This window comes from Hetaerina americana, unplaced genomic scaffold (genome assembly GCF_022747635.1).
Source record: "Hetaerina americana unplaced genomic scaffold, ioHetAmer1.1.p SCAF_41, whole genome shotgun sequence".
Lineage (NCBI taxonomy): Eukaryota > Metazoa > Arthropoda > Insecta > Odonata > Calopterygidae > Hetaerina > Hetaerina americana.
The window spans coordinates 1,312,541-1,330,521 of record NW_027286997.1 but is presented as its reverse complement, the minus strand read 5'-3'; the positions used below and the strand labels follow the sequence as shown (position 1 = coordinate 1,330,521).

The 17,981-nt window shown below is 47.2% G+C and overlaps 1 protein-coding gene across 1 annotated transcript in view; it reads right to left on the bottom strand.

Annotated features, from left to right (window-relative positions):
* Nucleotides 1-17,981, bottom strand: part of cyc (basic helix-loop-helix ARNT-like protein cyc) — a 120,488-nt gene that overhangs the window by 39,906 nt on the left and 62,601 nt on the right. The window contains exons 6-11 of the mRNA XM_071591096.1: nt 14,498-14,590; nt 9,660-9,777; nt 4,833-5,051; nt 2,447-2,532; nt 2,199-2,392; nt 1,738-1,876 (exon numbers count right to left, since the gene is read on the bottom strand). Of these exons, the coding sequence (XP_071447197.1) occupies nt 1,738-1,876; nt 2,199-2,392; nt 2,447-2,532; nt 4,833-5,051; nt 9,660-9,777; nt 14,498-14,590 (849 nt within the window). The remainder of the gene's footprint in view (nt 1-1,737; nt 1,877-2,198; nt 2,393-2,446; nt 2,533-4,832; nt 5,052-9,659; nt 9,778-14,497; nt 14,591-17,981) is intronic.

Here is a 17,981-nt window from a genome sequence, read left to right as displayed (position 1 = left end):
AGGACACTCACAATTTGTTATTTTACGTTTCGACAGCACGGCTGTCGTCTTCAGAATGGCGTTCTCGGGGAAGAGCGGAGAGGATGTGCGGGGGAGAGGTGGGGGAAGGAGAGGTAAAGGGACCAATAGGAAATGAACAAGGGGGTGGGGGGGATATGTAGGCAGCCAATTGATGCATTCAGTGGGCTTGGTTCAGCCCGGGCGGTTTGAATGATTGGGCCACCCAGATATGCGCCATCTCGCGGGTTCTCACCTCTATTATACTCGCAGATTTGGGAAGGATTTCAATCACCGAAACAGAGAAGCAGTCGTCAAAAGATTGGTTGTGGGAAGCGGTGTGAGTAGGGATGGGATAATTAAGAAAGGTGGGGGATTTGGTGGAATAACGGTGGTTATTCATGCGGAGGGAAAGTGCGGTCGTGCATTCGCCCACGTAGAAGGCAGGGCAGAAGTTACAGGAGAGAATATATATATATATATATATATATATATAGTACATTACAAAGTAACAAACAATATAGAAACACAAAAAAAGGAACACTCACACGTTATTTCTTGATAATTTCGACGGAATTCTACTCCGTCTTCATCAGAAGATGGAGAAGTAATGACTGCTGGAATAGTAGAGGTGAGGGGTGCGAGAGAAAGGGAAGGGGAGAACGGGAGGCGGAGGAGGGGTGAGAGGAATGGTTGGGGAGAGGAAAGGGAGAGGAGAGGCTAAAGGGGCTAGGAGATTGGGAAGGAGGGAGAGGGAGGAGGTGGAATTGGCAAAAAATCGGAAAAGAAAACAGGCTGCTCACCGCAACTATTGCAACATCCGAGACCCAGGTTTCAACTTACAAAGTCTTCATCAAGACTCCGCAAGTCGAAACAAAGGCCACGCACACCAAAACTCATGCGGAAAAACAAAGTGTTCAACCCCCCGATATGCATCGCTTCCACAAAGTAACAATTTTAGGCCACATTTTTTACGCCAAGAGTTTTTAATTCTATAGGGTTATCGGATGTGGAAAGGGACGCTAGGACGGGAACATTGTAACGCTGATTGAAAGGGGTATTATGATGGGAAGCATGTTTAGGGATGGGGAGACCCGCGGACGGGGAGGAGGGATTGCACGAGGCGCGGTGGTTATTAATCCTAATGTTCAGTGGTGTGGAACATTGACCTATGTAAAAGGACGGGCAGAGTTTACAGGTTAGAAGATAAACAACATTCTTGGAAGTGCAAGAGGAGATGTTGTTGTACAAGCATGTGTGCATTACTTTTCAGCCTACCCTCGTTTGTTTCTTTCACCTGTAGAGATGAAAGAAGTATGCAGAATTCAAGATTGGCTTCCTGCAAATGTTTAAAAGCATTTTTAAAAAGCATGTTTAAAAGCATTTTATTACCACATTTTCTCTTAAGATGATTTTGTCTTAAATTAATCTGAGTACTAAATAGCATGCATGAATTCATGGAAATTTCAACTTTAAAAGTATACTAGGCAATAAATTTCTTTGAACATGTGAATGGATAACTTTATGAACTGGAATAAAAAAATTGAAACGGTTGTAATTAAGGTGTTTCATAAAAACGAGTGATAGCTGAGGTGATCAAATGACTCAAATGGAGGAGGCACGAAGAGGCAGGAGCCAACTGACGAGAAACGGAAGAGAGGGTAGTGGAGAGGGGTGAATGGGGGAGGGTTGGCCCCGTGCTCTCGCTACCAGCCGGCGGGGGGGGGGGGGCGCACGTACCTGCGTGGTCACGGCTCGGCAGGTGGTCAGCGCCGCTTTGTGGGCCTCCGCCAGGCGAGGGATGTCCTCGTGGCGGTAGTACTCGTACATGCTGGTGCCCAGCAGTTCCTGAGGTAGGAACCCCAGGACGAGGGTGGCCCTGCGGGAGAGACGGCGTCCTCTTCAATGAAAGGCTCTTGAGCAATCACTGCCTGTTGATTCATCATTTAAATCGTGGAGCATTTTATTTTCAAAGGGGGCCAAGAAATTCTTTCTTCGGCCGCCGTCATCGAAAGAGCCTAATTGCTAAGACACTACGGATGGATAAAACTTTATGCCTGTATATACGCATGAAATATCTTATTCAAAAGAAGTCGTCTGAAACCCTATTTAAGAAATTCCTAACCGAGAAAAATGAATAGAGCTGGTGTGCTTCCGACTGCGGAGGGACGGGGGGGATGAGGTGGGGGAGGGCAGCGCACCTCTGGTCGACGAACAGGAATTTGCCGTCCATGGCGTGCCTCGAGGTGAAGTGGAGGGTGGCCCGGCCTCCGCCCTCCACCGCTCCTCGGCCGCCGGCTTCTTCTCCGCCTCCCTCGGGCACCGTGGGCAGCGTCCGCCCCACCGCCACCAGGCACGACAGATTGCAGGGATCGGCCCCCGGCCCCACGCCCGCCTCGCCACCCACTCCCGCCCCCCCCCCGGTCTCTTCGCACGCCTCCGCCCCCACGGAAGCTCCTGCCGCCGACGCCCCCACCTGCGCCGGTGCCCACGACTTGAGGTATCCCGTGCACTGGATCACCGAGTACTTGCGGTCTGCCATGCAACGAGAGACAGGAAAGAGTGAGCAAACAGTCCCCGCAACACCGCGCGAACATGACGCGCCATTTCCTGACTAGAGCTCGATCGATTATATTAATTAATTAATCGATGAATTCGCAAAGAGTCAATACGTATTTACCAGCCAGCAGAAGCAGCTTGCTGATAGCGTAGGGACGTATGTTTCCACTCGTGGCGCAGGGCTCGCGTTTGCGCGAAATACGATGATTCCATCTTGTTATCAGGCGAGCGTGATCGATTGCTGAGGATTTTATTTCGGTGCAACTCTTCAGGGCAAATATGAGGAAATATTGCTCCAATATGGTCAAGGTTTCCTGGTGTAATATTAAAATTTAATTAACCGGCCGCAATGCCCTATTATATTCAAGGCGATCGACTGCAATGCTTCGTGTCAGAATAGGATTTGGATGGTGCCTCGTACACTTCGGACACCGTTCAACCCCTTGAACCCCCCCCCCCGCTGTCACGCGACCAGCATGACTATCCCCCCGTACTGCTGCCCACGTGGTCAGGTCGACAATTGAAGACGGTCAATCGAACTTCTTATCGTGGATTATATCGTTTCGGCGGTGGCATGGCCAGGGGGTTTGCGATTGGACGGGCGGGTTGGAGGCAAAGAAATCTAATTTGGGGTCGGAGGAAGTAATATTTGGAAACATCTTCTCTCATACCTTCATTTGCAAGCAAGAGATGATCATCGATAGCTATTGGGGAAATCTGAGGGGAGAATGAATCTGCGCTGTAGAATAACAGGGAAATCCTCATGGCTCTCTGAAATGTGAGGATTCGCCCCAACACATTCGGCTGTGGAGTCAATGTTAAGCGTTCGAAAAAAGGTCTCCATTTCCGTCCAGGCACTGATATGACAATCTTCACGCATTCCACGAAGTGACCTGCGAGTGATGTTAAAATGTATTATTATGCCCCCATCGTACTGCGGTTGGATAGATCATGTTAATAAAGTTACAGAGATTTAGTGCAGAACAGATGGATTCAACGTGCCATTTTTCCTATGATCGCTAAGGGATACGAATAACATTGTCCGACCGCGGCAGGGTAATATTCTGGCTAAAATTGGTCTGATGTGTACTCACCCCCTAACACACATCCTATCGGTGGCTTGCAGGGTGCTAAAATAAAACAAATAAAATAAAGTGTGACAACTGTGTTGCGAAAATTACGGTAAATATGATGTTTGGAGGCGTCACTTCGCGAAATCTATTCACACTGGAAATGGAAAGAACTTCGTTCTTCCACGCGTAAGTTTTTCATGGACAATCTACGTTTCGACTCTCAAAGTCGTCACCATGATGACTTTGCGAGTCGAAACCTGCGTCGTGCATTATAGAAAACCTACGTGGAAGAAAAAAGTATTGTCTTTTCCAGTGGGACCTACGTTAGAATAGTCATGGCCATTGAAATTAGGGACGGGATGCCTGGTTTCGGATCGCGGGCGGATGGAATAGGGTTGCGCTGGCGGTAGGTATTCCTGCGTTAATCGACGTCTCTTCGGCTGAGATTCACGAAAGGAATGGATCCTGAGGCGATTTGGTCGGCTGGACGTGTCGCAGCGCCGGGGTTGCGGGAGGAAGCGAAACTAACAGATCGGTAGACGGCGAGAAGAAAGGAATGTGAGAGGTCATGGCAGTTAATGCGCATCGCAAATTCTGGAGACAAATAAGCGAAATTAAAGTTGATAAGGCCTTAAATATTCTTACTAGAACATCAAAGGGAAATAGAAGCTGTGAATTGAACTGAATCTATGTCGCAGGAACATGGTAACCAGGAATAATTTGAAATATATTCATTAAGGCTTGAGATATTATTTACATTCCAATTTATGCGATGATTGTTATTGACATGAAACCAGCGCTGTATGCGAAGGGGGGGGGGGGTCATAGAGGCGAGGAGGCCGGGAGTGGCGAGGTCGCCAATGCCGCGCTGGGCGCGGCATTCGTGACTCCTCCTTCCGTTCGGACCCCAGGTGCGGTTATTATGGGGTCCGAGGGGTGCATTGTCTAAAAGGAGGGGACTGTGGCGCGTATGAGACACTGTCAACCTCGCGCTGCGCGCAAACACAAGGCCGAGGATGAGACGATAGGCGCCAATGCCTGCTTTCCTATCGCCTCGTTCGAATATGCCGAGGATTGCCATTGCCAAAGATCGGTATTTCGCAGGCGGTATTCGTAAAGAAAATATGTTCAGACACAATATATGAAGCACAGCCGAAAGCTTTTCCCGGGGCCCGGATCGGTTGGCAGCCCCGAGGGCCTCACCGGATCCTCCGTGAGCCTTGGCCTTGCGCCGCTGCCCTGCGGCCCCCGTGGTCGTGTCCGCCTCATCCTTGACGGCCGAGGCGGGCGCCTTGCACTTCATGCGGCAGAAGAAGGACCGCCGCGCCCCGGGGCACAGCCGCGACGACGAAGAGGACACCACGCCGCCCGCCACCCCCCCCGCCACGCCGCCCAGCTCCGACGCCTTCACGGGCAGCATCGCTGTCCAACCGCCGCGGGGAGGGACCGAGAGAGAGAGAGAGCGGCTATATATAGCGATTTTATACGCGTGTGCATGTGTATACATATTCTATTAGTATTATTAATTCTTAAAATTGGAAAGTTATCATGGTTACGGAACATTCATTCAACCATATCAAGTCAAAAATTAAGAAAAATTCTCCTGCTGTAAGAGAACACATACGTTTCTCCTAAAATTTAAAATTGTCAAAGATCACGGGCCAATAGGTGGTCATAATATTGAACGTCACATGTTTGTCAATTTCAATGGAATATTTTCTCATGTGCGAATTTCCAGAATCATATATCTTGCGAGCAATCAACCAGGAACTCATTAAACTCGCGTACAACCCATCTAACATAAAGAAATAAAAAAAATTCAAGGCACAGTAAAAGTAGCATTGAGTTCTCACGCCTGTGGTTTTGGAAAGTGACGGTAATAAAATGTAATTACCGAGTAAGTTTTGCTATTTGTTAGGAGTCAATTTGCCAGACACAAACCGTGGATAGAGAATTCGATGTTTTTGGATTAAGCGGCGTATAGCAGCAGGGGTGTCTGCGTTCGTTTTTCCACTCCACCTAGTTAGTCTGTGCCCTCCGCAGGGGCACGGAGCGAATCCGGGGACGCTAAGCCACAGACGTCGAAGGAAGGTACCCCCACGTCCGCGAAGAGACACATCTGGGTTTCAGAGAATACCGGTCACTCCCGGATTGCATTCCCTGCACCAGAGTGTCAGTTTCAACGACTTAGACCGCCAGAATCCAATGTAGAGGTGATGTCTTGGCGGGGGATAATTCTGTTCGGCCATTACAGCATGCACGGCGGCATGTTCGGTGGTAGACGGCCTTCTCCAGAGACTCACGCGATCACGTTGGTTAGTCAGCGTTGGATCAGGTTTCCACGCCAAATCTACATCACAGAGATGAGATCGGGGTGTACTGCCGGGTTGGGAATCTTGCCAGCCGAACAAGCAGGTGGTGCTGGACCACCCACTAGCCATCGGCGCCAAAGTTCCCCTTGAGCTGGCATTGGGTCGCAGAGAGCATGCGCCGCCCAGTCGGCCATCCACTGATATCTATTTGCTTTTGTATCCACAAACCCCTTCTTCCAACTGCTACCTATAGTTCCAAGTAATTTGGACCAAGATTGATGGTGGCACTGGTATAAAAGTGGCATTCTACGTTTAACAGAGTAGAACGTGCCCCACTGACCTCGTTGCTATGGACTGTATGAACTCCCCTTTTGACCGCTGGCCACAAATCTAGCTTCCAATGACCAGGGGTCAATTCTAACCTACGCATTACTTCTTCCTCGATGAAATTTCCTTTTTAATTGAAGATCATTTGCCACCCAGGCGTTTTAACCCTCCGAAGACCCTTGGGAAGCAAGACCTAGGCCCTCCCTTGCTCTTCAAGGGTCGACACGAAGGCCGCGGCCCTTGACAACGCAGACTACCTCTGCAAATACTCGAGACCTCCACGACCTGAGGACAGCAATTCCCCAAAATCAACCGCGCCGCTGACGAGGACACCGACTCCGGGGCACTACGTTTTGAGCACCCAGACACTGGTTCAAAGACTAGTGGAGAGGGCTGTGTGGTCAACGGAGAGCCTTGGTGCCTTCACGGTAAGATATCGCAGGAGTCAGATATGCCAAAACACTTACCATGCGTCACCTGACACGCTGCAGGATGTGCCATCAAACACCATTCTCGCCAAGACCCGAAATAAAACATACTGCAAGTTAGATCCACAATCGATTCCGAACAAATCCAAATGTTTTCTTCCCGTCCTCTCTCGAGAGAGTCGTTCAACTCATTACCTTCGTCGCAGTCATCCATTCAGAGAAAGGACGACACACAAGTCGAGAACATTCGCAAAGTATCAAAGCCCGACGCTAAATGAGGAATTCTAGTTGTCGCAAGTATCGTTCAAATTGCTCTGAATCCACATTCCTTCTCGAAATAACCACGAAAACAATCGAAGAACAAAAAGGTTTTCCTCGAACTAGAGGGACGATTCCTATAGCTGCGTTACGAGGCTTGGTCCTTTGAGAAGTATCTTTCGGGCAATTCTTCCGCTAGGGAGAAACATGCACGACTGAGCCCGTAAATGTCGTTTCCCAGGTTAATAATTAATTCTCCGAATGGCTTTTGATACAGTCCCGTGGTTTTTTTCCGATTTCGTCGGTAAAGACGGAAAAAGTCCGACTAGGCAACGGAACCCACGATGTCAGCGTGCTGCTTTCAAGGTCTAAAATTAATGGGCAACATTTTATACGTACATGTATGTTCAACACCAACAATAAATGTTAGGCAATAGGAAAGTTGCGGTGGTCTAGTTTGAACCGTCCGTCTACGAATGTCATCGGTGAAAGAATGAAATTATGAAACCATAAGAGATCTAAATTTAATATTCCCGAGTAAATTATACTTTATTCTACACACGGAAATCAGATAAAATAATCCGCAGGAGGCGATAACAGCGACCCATCCCATCGACTAAAGGCACAATCCTCATCAGCAAAGCGACGACAGCGATTTAGCAGCACAAAAATTTCTCGGTTGGCCCGAGGTCTCCACTCTAATGAATCAGCCGCCGCCCTCGGGGCATCGCCACGTTTCACAGCCCAGCAAAGAGTCACTGGCGGCGAGCTTCTTGATGCCTTTGGGACGACCATTGTGGAGTCGACTGGTGCTACTGTCATATCATCATCAATATTCCGCATGTTTCAGCACCGACGTCTCGCCAATTATTCGCACTCCTACATAGATTGGTCGCTTGGATCATGCATGTAAAATTCGGGAAATAGATGCCAGAACTAGCAGACTCCAGGACTCCTTCTTCCCGCGGACAATACGGGATAGCAACTGTAGGGTTATAGATAGCAAAGATTCCACTTGCCACCCTCAGCGTCTAAAAAATAATTAGTTGTATTTAAATGCATGCTCTTCCACTAACCTTATGTGTTTTGCTATAATAACCCATTCTTTCCGAATTACCTAATTAGTGTTCTGTTCATCTATTTTTAAGTCTCCCTTTCAATCCCTCGCCCCTCTCCGCGGGGGAAATTCCTGCTACCTACAACATTGGGTCGCATCCCCTGCCTTTTACAGTCTCCGCGAGGGGTAGAGTGTTTTGTGTTGCATGTTCATGTGGTGGTGGAGTTTCGCATTCTTGCTTGTTGTGTCCTGGCTTGTGTGTTGTTGGATGGCTTTCGTGCTGCATCCTGGGGTGCAGTTGTTTGTTGATTTATGGTAAATGTGTTTGCATGAGTGTTGGATGAAGTGATTTTTGCATGAGTGTGTGCGCTGCTGTGGGTGTAATTTTCCATGTTGTTGTTTTGCATGTAGTATTGTTCCTTTTTAAGGTTGGTGACCTAACACCCCCCACCACACGCCCTTGCGGCGGCTTGCGGGGTATTATGTAGATGTAGATTCCAATCCTACGATTGGTATACTGCAGCCCTTCATTCTACTCTTCAAAGCCATATTTTAAGGCTGCATATTCTAGGGAGATACATATGCGGCGATTTCCCGTTGCCTTCCACATCGCAGTAGTACTGCAGCCGACACCGTGCCCTTCACTCTCTCCCGCAGCTGTGGCAGCTGATGCCGGGCCGACCCGCTCGGTCTGCGCCACCAGGGCGTAATGGTTAAACTGCTGCCTTTCACCATGGTTCCAGGGGAGATTTTCAGAAGAAGTCTATTTCCTCGTTGCGAAATACCATTATTGTGTTTTTCATGTTAATGTGTGTGTGTGGATGAGACGTTTCGAAATACCATTACCAATTTTTTTAAAATCTGAAATCTTGTCACGGGAATCGAACCAGCGACCTTCGGCTCCACTGGTAGACACGCTCCCTCTGGTCAACCCTCGCCCACCAGTCGTGTTCTGGCTCCGTGCACCGAGATGGCGATGTCTGCCCGATAAGTGCGCGATGCCTCAATCAGTTCTCCTTTCCGTCAGATTCGTCGCACTTCCAGTTCGCTCGAGCTATGAAGATGTATAGTAGATGAAGACGACCGCGCGCTTCGAGAGCACATCCTCTGCCAGCTGCAATTAATTCTCAAACGAAAAAATTTCAATCGACGCAGAAGTTTGAAACGGGCCATTGTGCTGGGACGAGATTCAGCGGTAGGAATTGAAGTCCAATGACAAATGTTGGCATTTAAAGAACTTGAATTATTCCTCCTCTTTTTGGGGCCGTCATCCTGTGCGTTGGCGCCGGAATGTGCCCCAGAGGTCCCCTGTCCGTCGACGGGGACGAGTCACGACGCCGACGAGGCTGGGGCGGAGGCTTCAATTGTCGAACGGATCGGAGTCCATCATCGCGAATGCCCCTCGGTCGCTCTGCGCTCGACAATCGCCGATCGGGAAGCGCAGTGACTTCTCCGTGTCGCCCCTCTCGCAATAGGGGCCCGGTTTTTCATGGAGGCACTCAGGTTTGGAAAGTTGATTGTGGTGAAGAGTGGAGAGTGTGAAATGGAGGAGGGAAGCGTGGAAGGGTAGAGGGAGCGGGAGTGGCGCAGTGAGGGGGTGTTCGGGGTAGGGGGGGGTAGGATGGTGGGATATGGACGGGTAACTCACTCTTGGCGTCGATGAGGCGCTCCCGGGGGCTGAGGTCGGAGGACGAAAGCTGCTCCTTCACTTTGGCCACGTCCTTGGGGTGCAGGATGTCGAACCAGCTCTGCCCCAGGAGGTCGCCCTGTGGGGGCAAAAACACTGCGTCACGACACTCTGCCCCGAGTGCAAAATGACTGCGAATCACGCCCCCCTCCCCTTTCCCCCTTCCCTATTCCTCCATCCCTTTTCCCTATTCCCCCTTCTCACTTCCCTCCACGTAACGCGATCTATGAATGCAATATAGCAGCGGGAAGAACTCTCCGAGGACGAGAGGAAAAAAGCGCTCATTTGTGATTAGCGCGCATTATGCAACTCTTCAATACAACCCGCCGTGCCTTCGCATACCATTCGTGTTTTTATTAATTTTAGTGGCTTCAGAGGGGATGATACAGCGAAACGAAACCAATACTTTGAAACTTTCTTTAATAAACGCTCAAGTAATGCCGAAATGGGCATGTTTGCATTTGCGCAATATATTTCAAAGCGAACGAGGCTCATTGACACTACTCTTCATTAATTCCTGGTGATGCCTGGAATAATGCCTTTGAAATCCTTTCGGAAGATTGCTCTGAGACCTCGGTCGGGTGAGGAGGCGCCATCAAACGCCCCGCATCCCTGCCACGCAACCCCCAAAGGAAACCCCATCGAAGGAAGTGGAGGGACCAGAGACGGTGCGACGCACATTTACACGCATTCGAGGAGGAACTTGACGGAGTCATTGTTCGTCTCCGATGCCTTTAAAATTAAATTTATTTCGTACTTGGAGCATATCAGTACTTTTTACACCGCATCCGTCGACAGAGAAATTGATTCCCTCAATGACCCTTTCTTTTACTCCAGTGCAAACAAACAATTACCACCATTGCGTGTCTGTGTGTGTACACACAAGCCCCCACTCGCGTATGCAAAAAGGAGAAAGTGCTCACCAAGAGGAAGAGAGAGAAAGTGAAGGGTGGAGGGCAAATTTCTCCAACACGTACGTTCAGCCCCGTCGATACCATCGGAGAGGTTTCCAATTTTGTCGCCGCGCGTCCATCCGAGCCCTTCGTAGCGATGCACTCGTTGAATTCCGCCCACCCCAAAACGAGCCAACACCACGAGCCCAACCAAACGAACACTTCAAATATTCATGGATCTCCATTTGAAAGAGATATCTGACAAAAGGTGACATCAACCCCTGCAGTCAATGCTTCCAAAACGATGAGCCACGGCACACTGGTTTGCCTCAAAAGGACTGGGAGCGTGCCGCGACATAATGAGTCCCACTGCCCTGATAGAAGGACGCCACCGGAAGGAGGGCCATGTCGCATAAATGCCATGGGCCCAAATCCTTGGTTCTGGATTCAATTGCTCTCGTCCTCTCATGATTGCCCCAGCCATGCCCTCCCCATTTCCCCTTTCCGCAGCCCCTCACCGTGAACCAAGCCCGAGGAAGCTCCTGCAGTCTCCTCGCTGTCGGGAATACATCGAAATCGCAATCGCCCCGAGTCCCTCCCGGAAACGAATATCCATCGACACCCGCCGAAACACCTTCCAAGGGCACCAACCCGCACTCCACGGGCATGACCCATCCCACATTGCCCTGGAATTCAGTCCCTTGAACACATTCTCCAAGACCACTTCCGACAAAATGGAAAAACACCGGAAAACACATTATGTAAATGTCACTCTGTGACTTCTAAAAGACCCGTCAATTTTTCTGATATATTGAAATCCAGCGAGGGGGCGGTAATAATAACCGATAAAAAGGTAGAATGAAGCTTAGTAAAGTAAAAAAAAGAGCGAGCGACCGATAGGACATTCTTGGCAGAAGTAAAAGCAGAAACAACACTTTTGGCATTGTCCAGGTGTGCATGCCCCCAAGCAATCTTAATTCTAGAAACGTTTGATAGTGATGGGGGATTGGAATGCGACGGTAGGCAAAGGAAGAGATGCTGATGAGTTGGGGGACTACGGTTTAGGCACGAGGAATGACCGTAGGGAGAAGGCATTGAGTTCTGCAGGAGACAGGGGTTAGTCATCACCAACACTTGGTTTAGACACCACAAAAGGCGCAGGTGTATATGGAAAATACCAGGTGACCTCGGGAGGTATCAGTTAAATTATATTACGGTTAGGCATAAATTTAGGAAAAGTGAAATAAATTCGCACCGTTTCCCGGAAGCAGATGCGGATTCAGACCACAATTTAGTTGTTATGAATTGTAGCGCCCAGTTAAAAAGACAAAATAGGGAACTAGAATTTGGAAATATTATTAAGATATACAAGAAATGAATACCAGTGGATTTAGAGAAAATTGTGAATGACAGAAATGAGCTGCGTACTACAGAGGAAAAACTAGAAGAAATAACAAGGGATATCGAAATCCGCCAAAGAAATAATAGGAAGTGTATATAGTGGAAAGAGGTTAAGCAAGCCATGGATGACGGATGAGATGACTAGAAAGATAGATGAGAGGAGAACATGGAAGAGCCACCACCACCATATCGTCACCATAAACAGCCTTTAAGCGACGATACATCTCAGTAGGAGTCACACTTTCAGCAGTTTAAAATTCGACAACAGCACGCTGTTTAACTCGGGTTGACATAGCACTAGAAAACGTCTCCATACTTCCGCTTCTCGAAATACACTGGATGAATGAAACGACCTGAAACCTGCGCATGAATATAAAGGGGGAATGTTACTTTTACATAAATACATTTTATATAAATACATATTTATTAAAATAAATAAATATATGTTTATATATAAATATATATAAATATTATATATATATATATATATAATATATTTTTTAATATACTTTTTTTCATGTGTGCGATGGAAGGCTGGAAACTAACGCACACATGCTTGAAGACCACAAACAAAATGACCTTCACGAGCACTCCTGGTGGCATGTAAAAGTAACATTCCCCCTTTATATTCATGCGCAGGTTTCAGGTCGTTTCATTCATCCAGTGTATTTTGAGAAGCGGAAGTATGGAGACGTTTTCTAGTGCTATGTCAACGCGAGTTAAACAGCGTGCTGTTATGGAATTTTCAACTGCTGAAAAAGTGACTCCTACTGAGATTCATCGTCGCTTAAAGGCTGTTTATGGTGACGATGCTGTTGATAGGTCTACTTTAAATCGATGGGCAAAAAAAATTCGTGGTTGGGACCCTGGAAAATCCATAATTGTTGATGAAACACGCAGCGGACGTCCGATTACTGCCAAAGACGATAAACATCGCAAACCCGTCGAAGATTTGATTCAAAATGACCAGCGAATCACTCAAAAGCGTATCGCAAACCCTATTGGAATATCCAAGGAAGAAGTTTGTTGTGTTTAAGGCAGCCTGGCGCCAGTAATCTTGCAACATGACAACGCTCGTCCACACACCTCGCTTACAACTGGAGAGACTCTGAGAAACCTGAAATTCCAACCGATTCCACACCCTCCTTATTCCCCCAATTTTTTTTTCTCAACTCAAGGGAGACACCTCAAGGGTAACCATTACAGCTCGGATGATGAGGTGAAGGCAGCTGTCGAGTCATGGATTCGAGAAAAGTCCGAAGTCTTCAGTGACGGAATGAAAAAACTTGTTACACGTTGGAAGAAATGTGTTAGCCTCAATGGTGACTGTATTGAAAAATAAATGAATATGTGATTTTGAAACTCAAGAATTGTACACTAATGTGCTTTTTTCCCGATCTTGCCCGATTGGTTTTTGTTCGTGGTCTACACACAGCCTACCCTCGTTTACATGCATACATGTACATACACGATTCCAGAAGCATTAGCATTTATTATGGTAAAAAGAAGAATAAATAGAGTTAAGCAAAACGAAAGCAACTCCCCAAAATATTTCGATGGTCCCAGCCATCTTCATCAGGGTTCGAGGGGTCCGTGACCGGGAGATAAGGAGTGGAGGGAAGGCGATGTTTAAAGAGAGGGGCAGATGTAATCGTAGATTGTTTGTGTAGGGGATGGTGGGCGCAGGGGAGGGAAAATTGGATGATTTGCAGTGATTATCGAAATGTGCGCGGTGGTTAGCCGCGTGTCTCGGAGCTGGGAATAGGAGGGAGGCGGATGGCTTACACGATGCTCTGCGGTTCCGAATTCTAATATTTAGGGGCGTCTTGTATTGCTCAATTTAAAAAGCTGGGGTACAGTGTACATTTTAACAGGCATATGGTATTTTTTCAAATGCAAGAAGAAGTCGGGGTGCGCGGGCAATATTTGAGCGGCTGCTCTTTCGGGAGGGAGCTCGTTGCATGGATGGAGCAGGTTTTGCATCTGGTGTGGATTCTGTGGGTTTTTGGGTATTGGAGTGGATTTAGAAAGAGGACTGGTGAATTTAAGAATATTTGGAAATTTGCTGGACGTTTGCATGCTACAGTTGGGTATTTCGAGAGTAGGTTGTCGGTGGCTTCATGCTTTGGAGAGAACAGACAAAAAGGCCTCTACGAATATTCTATGGGAGCTGCAAGCTGAGGAGGTAAGTTGCGCAGACGAACAGACGGTCACGTTTCTTCTCCATTTGGACGTGCATATGTGTTTAAGTATTTTTTGTGCGTAAGAGAGTCCGAATGAACAACCCGGATGACCATGGTATGGAGTCCTGAGAGGGATTCGTTCAGGGAATCAGGGTGTGTGCAGATGCGGTGGCGTCGGATGGGAAGGGGATGGGATTGAGTGCTTGGTGTGGAGGGGATGATAGCCATTGAAGTGAAGAGAGAGTCGTTGGTTAGTGGGTTTGAGTGAGGTATGGGATAAGCCCATATTCGAGGAAGGCCGTGGCTTAGATGGAGCACCAACCTGAGAGTAGTTGAGCACTTGCATCACGGACTTGGAAACGTAGAGGATCCTCCCGCGGTCGCAGCCCACCACGAAGAGGAAGCCCTCGGCGGCCTGCGGGGCGCGCACGGAGGAACAGCCGGTCACACGGCGGCGGCGAGGGGGGGGGAGAGAGAGGGAGAAAGAGAGATGCGTTTGGGTCCAAATCCAAGGCTCAGGTCAGCTCCTTCTTCCCGCAGGGGAAGGTGTCCTCGACACCGAAAAATGTGCATATTTCATTCAAGCACGAAATCCCGCCAAACGGCGAACAAATACTCATATATATCAACAGATATAAGGAAAGGGGATAGAAACACACATAAAGGACGAACACAGGAGAAGTGGGGAAGGTGGAACCCTCTGTGTGTCTTGTCTATTTCTCCTTTGGTGGGTGAAACTGCTACCTAACGCCATCTCTTGGCCAAAGAATCGGGGCACTTGGTTGCTTAAAGCATCGCAGATCTCAGTGTAAATTACGTTTCCTGGATAGCTCAAGTGGTTCAGAGCCTCGGCCCGGCAAGTGGAAAGATCCGGAGTTCAAGTCCCGGTCTAGGAAATATTTTTAAATTCGTGATCTGCCTGATTCCGCCTTCCCCACTTCTCCTGTGTTTGTCCTTTGTGTGTTCCTATCCCTTTTCCTTATATCTGTTTCAAAATATATGAGTATTTGTTCGCCGTTTGGCGGGATTTCGTGTTTGAATATATATATATATACACACACACAAAAAAAAAAAAAAAAAAAATATATATATATATATATATATATATATATATATATATATATATATATATATATATATATCGATTATACGGAAACACTCACACGAACAGTATTACATTGGGACGGCACAATAGAACACAAATAAAATAGTAACACTTAAAAGGACACTCACACGGTAAATTGTTTACGCTTTCGGCCTTCTCCGAGGCCTTCTTCAAGTAAGACTGAAAATATGCTGGAAAGGGGTATGGGCGGGGAGGGGAGGCGTGGTGCAGGGAATGCTGGGAGGGAAATCAAAGATGGCGGTTAAGGGTTGGAATTTTGGAATATCGGAAATCTATTATATAGGTGGATTATAGTAAGAAATAATGAGCTCTACCGCCTCTCAATTAAATAAGAATGGGGAAGAAAACTCCAAGGCCTCGGAGAAGGCCGAAAGCTTAAACAATTTACCGTGTGAGTGTCCTTTTGAGTGTTACTATTTTATTTGTGTTCTATTGTGCCGTCCCAAATATATATATATATATATATATATATATATATATATATATATATATATATATATATAAAATATATTAATATATAAGGTCTGTCCCTAAAAAAGTAGCACTGAGTCGATTAAAAACATTTATTGCAGAATTGAAGTATTGAATCTCAGTCCTGTCATAACGACTGCTGGCGATGAGAAGTGTGTATCATTGGAGGGAATTCACGGGGAAATGGTGAAATTGATGAAGCGTTACATGCTGCATAGTCATATGATTGGTGTGTGGCAGCAACAGAGGACAGAAATCATTATAAGCATAGGCGCACAAAGTCTGTCCCAAAATTAGTAGTACTGATACGATTAAATAAATTTATTACCAGAAGTGATACATTCACTCAAAAGTATTCCAAGTAGCGTGCGTCCTTTGTGCGTCCACACACGGCGGCCACCGGGTTTCCCACACCTCGTACGCCTTCCGGAAAACTGTGCCCGGAATGATGCTAAGCTACCTCGTCACGGCCTGTTGTAACCCTTCCACCGAGCCGTGGTTACGTCCTTTCAGCACGGGTTGGAGGGGGGGGGGAAGAGGAAGAAGTGTGGTGGGGCAACGTCAGCGCCAAGGAGTGGGTGAGGCAGGGTCGAGAAGCTCTTGACAGATCCGCGTGCGAGTTTCCTTTTGTCCTTCGTTCGAGAGCAATCGCGGCACCAACGTCGCAGACACACCTCTCTCTCATACCCATGTTTGGTTTCACAACAAACGACCTGCACTGCACAAAGGCTGGGAGCCAACTATCACCGGCCTCCAGCCTTTCCCTAGACCCCCCTTCATCAAAACCCAGCCAGGGCGACCCCCGCCCGTCCGTCCGTCCGTCCGTCGTCTATCCGGGAAACAATAAGTCATACACTACTTCTGCGACTGGCCTAGTAGATCGGGAATTGGACCACGGGCCATCGTTCTCCAGAAGTAGATCATTTTATGACTTTAGACAAAGCGGAGTATGAGATTACGTACCAATTACCAAGGATATCTATCCAATATATCGGATGTATACTACATATATGTATGGCCTCATGAATCTGTGTTTTAAACAAGATTTATATTAAAACAATAAGGTTGTTAACAAACTTCTAGCGGCGTCTTTGAGAAGTAAAACATTGCCTTGCTCGTGGCCCTATCTTGACGTGTCTCCACACAACAGCGATTCTTGTCCGATCTTGCAGATGCTTGCTGTACAAATTATTGCCTAGGTGGCAATGAAGGTGTTAGAAAAGCATCGCACGCGCACTAAATTTTGTTTTGACCTCGAGCAAAGTGCAACTGAAACTTATGCAATGATTGAAAGAGGCATTCTGCAATGATACTTGCTCCAGCTGACTTCTTCCTATTTTTCTAAGATTAAATCCACCTTGAAAGGACGCAGATTTGAAACTTGAAGTATTCCAACAAAATTGCACCTTATACTTGAGGGCTATCCCGAAAGGCGTTTGGAAGATGGCACTCAAAAGCTGGAGAAGATGTTGAGTATTGGCAGCCTGGGGCTGTATTTTGAAGGGGATAAGAATGATGAAAGGGTAACTAATAAAATCAAGTATTTATTCAAATAGTCTCATCTTTTTTTGAACGTACCTTGCATATGGGATATCTATTGGCTAGAATAGGCAGGCCGTTCTATTTTGATCTTATTATGAAAGTAACAGTATACTATATACAAATCATCAAGGCCAAAGCAAGCCGCATTACTTTGTATACATGCTGTCGGAGCTTGTTCGTTTTATATATTTGACTCGGAATCTTATGTCCCCTGGGAGATGCTAGAGGTGAATCATTTAGGTTTTTCTAAGGGGTTTTCAATTGAAAATAGGAAATAATATGAAGGATTAACGCATGTAGTTCGAGGAAGACATCCAAATAATCAAATCAATGTTCTTGGATGCAGTAAAGCCATCTTTCATCAAGGGTCGAGGTCATCCCAGAGGCACGGCATCGCCCCCGCACACCAGCGCACCACAAATTGCGTGCATCAAAGGATACCTGGCCGGGTTGGGAGCGGCGCCGCCTGAATGGCCCAAGTGCTAACAACTCCTTGCCTATTTCCCCCCTCCCCCCCTCAATCAAACACATTCACCCACACGCCCACTCCGAATTATCAGTGGCCAAACCACCTTCCTCTGGGGAAAAAAGAATCTCACGTACATTCGAGGTATGTTCAAAAAGTATCGCAAATTTTGTATTTTTTCAAAAATTATTTATTTATTCA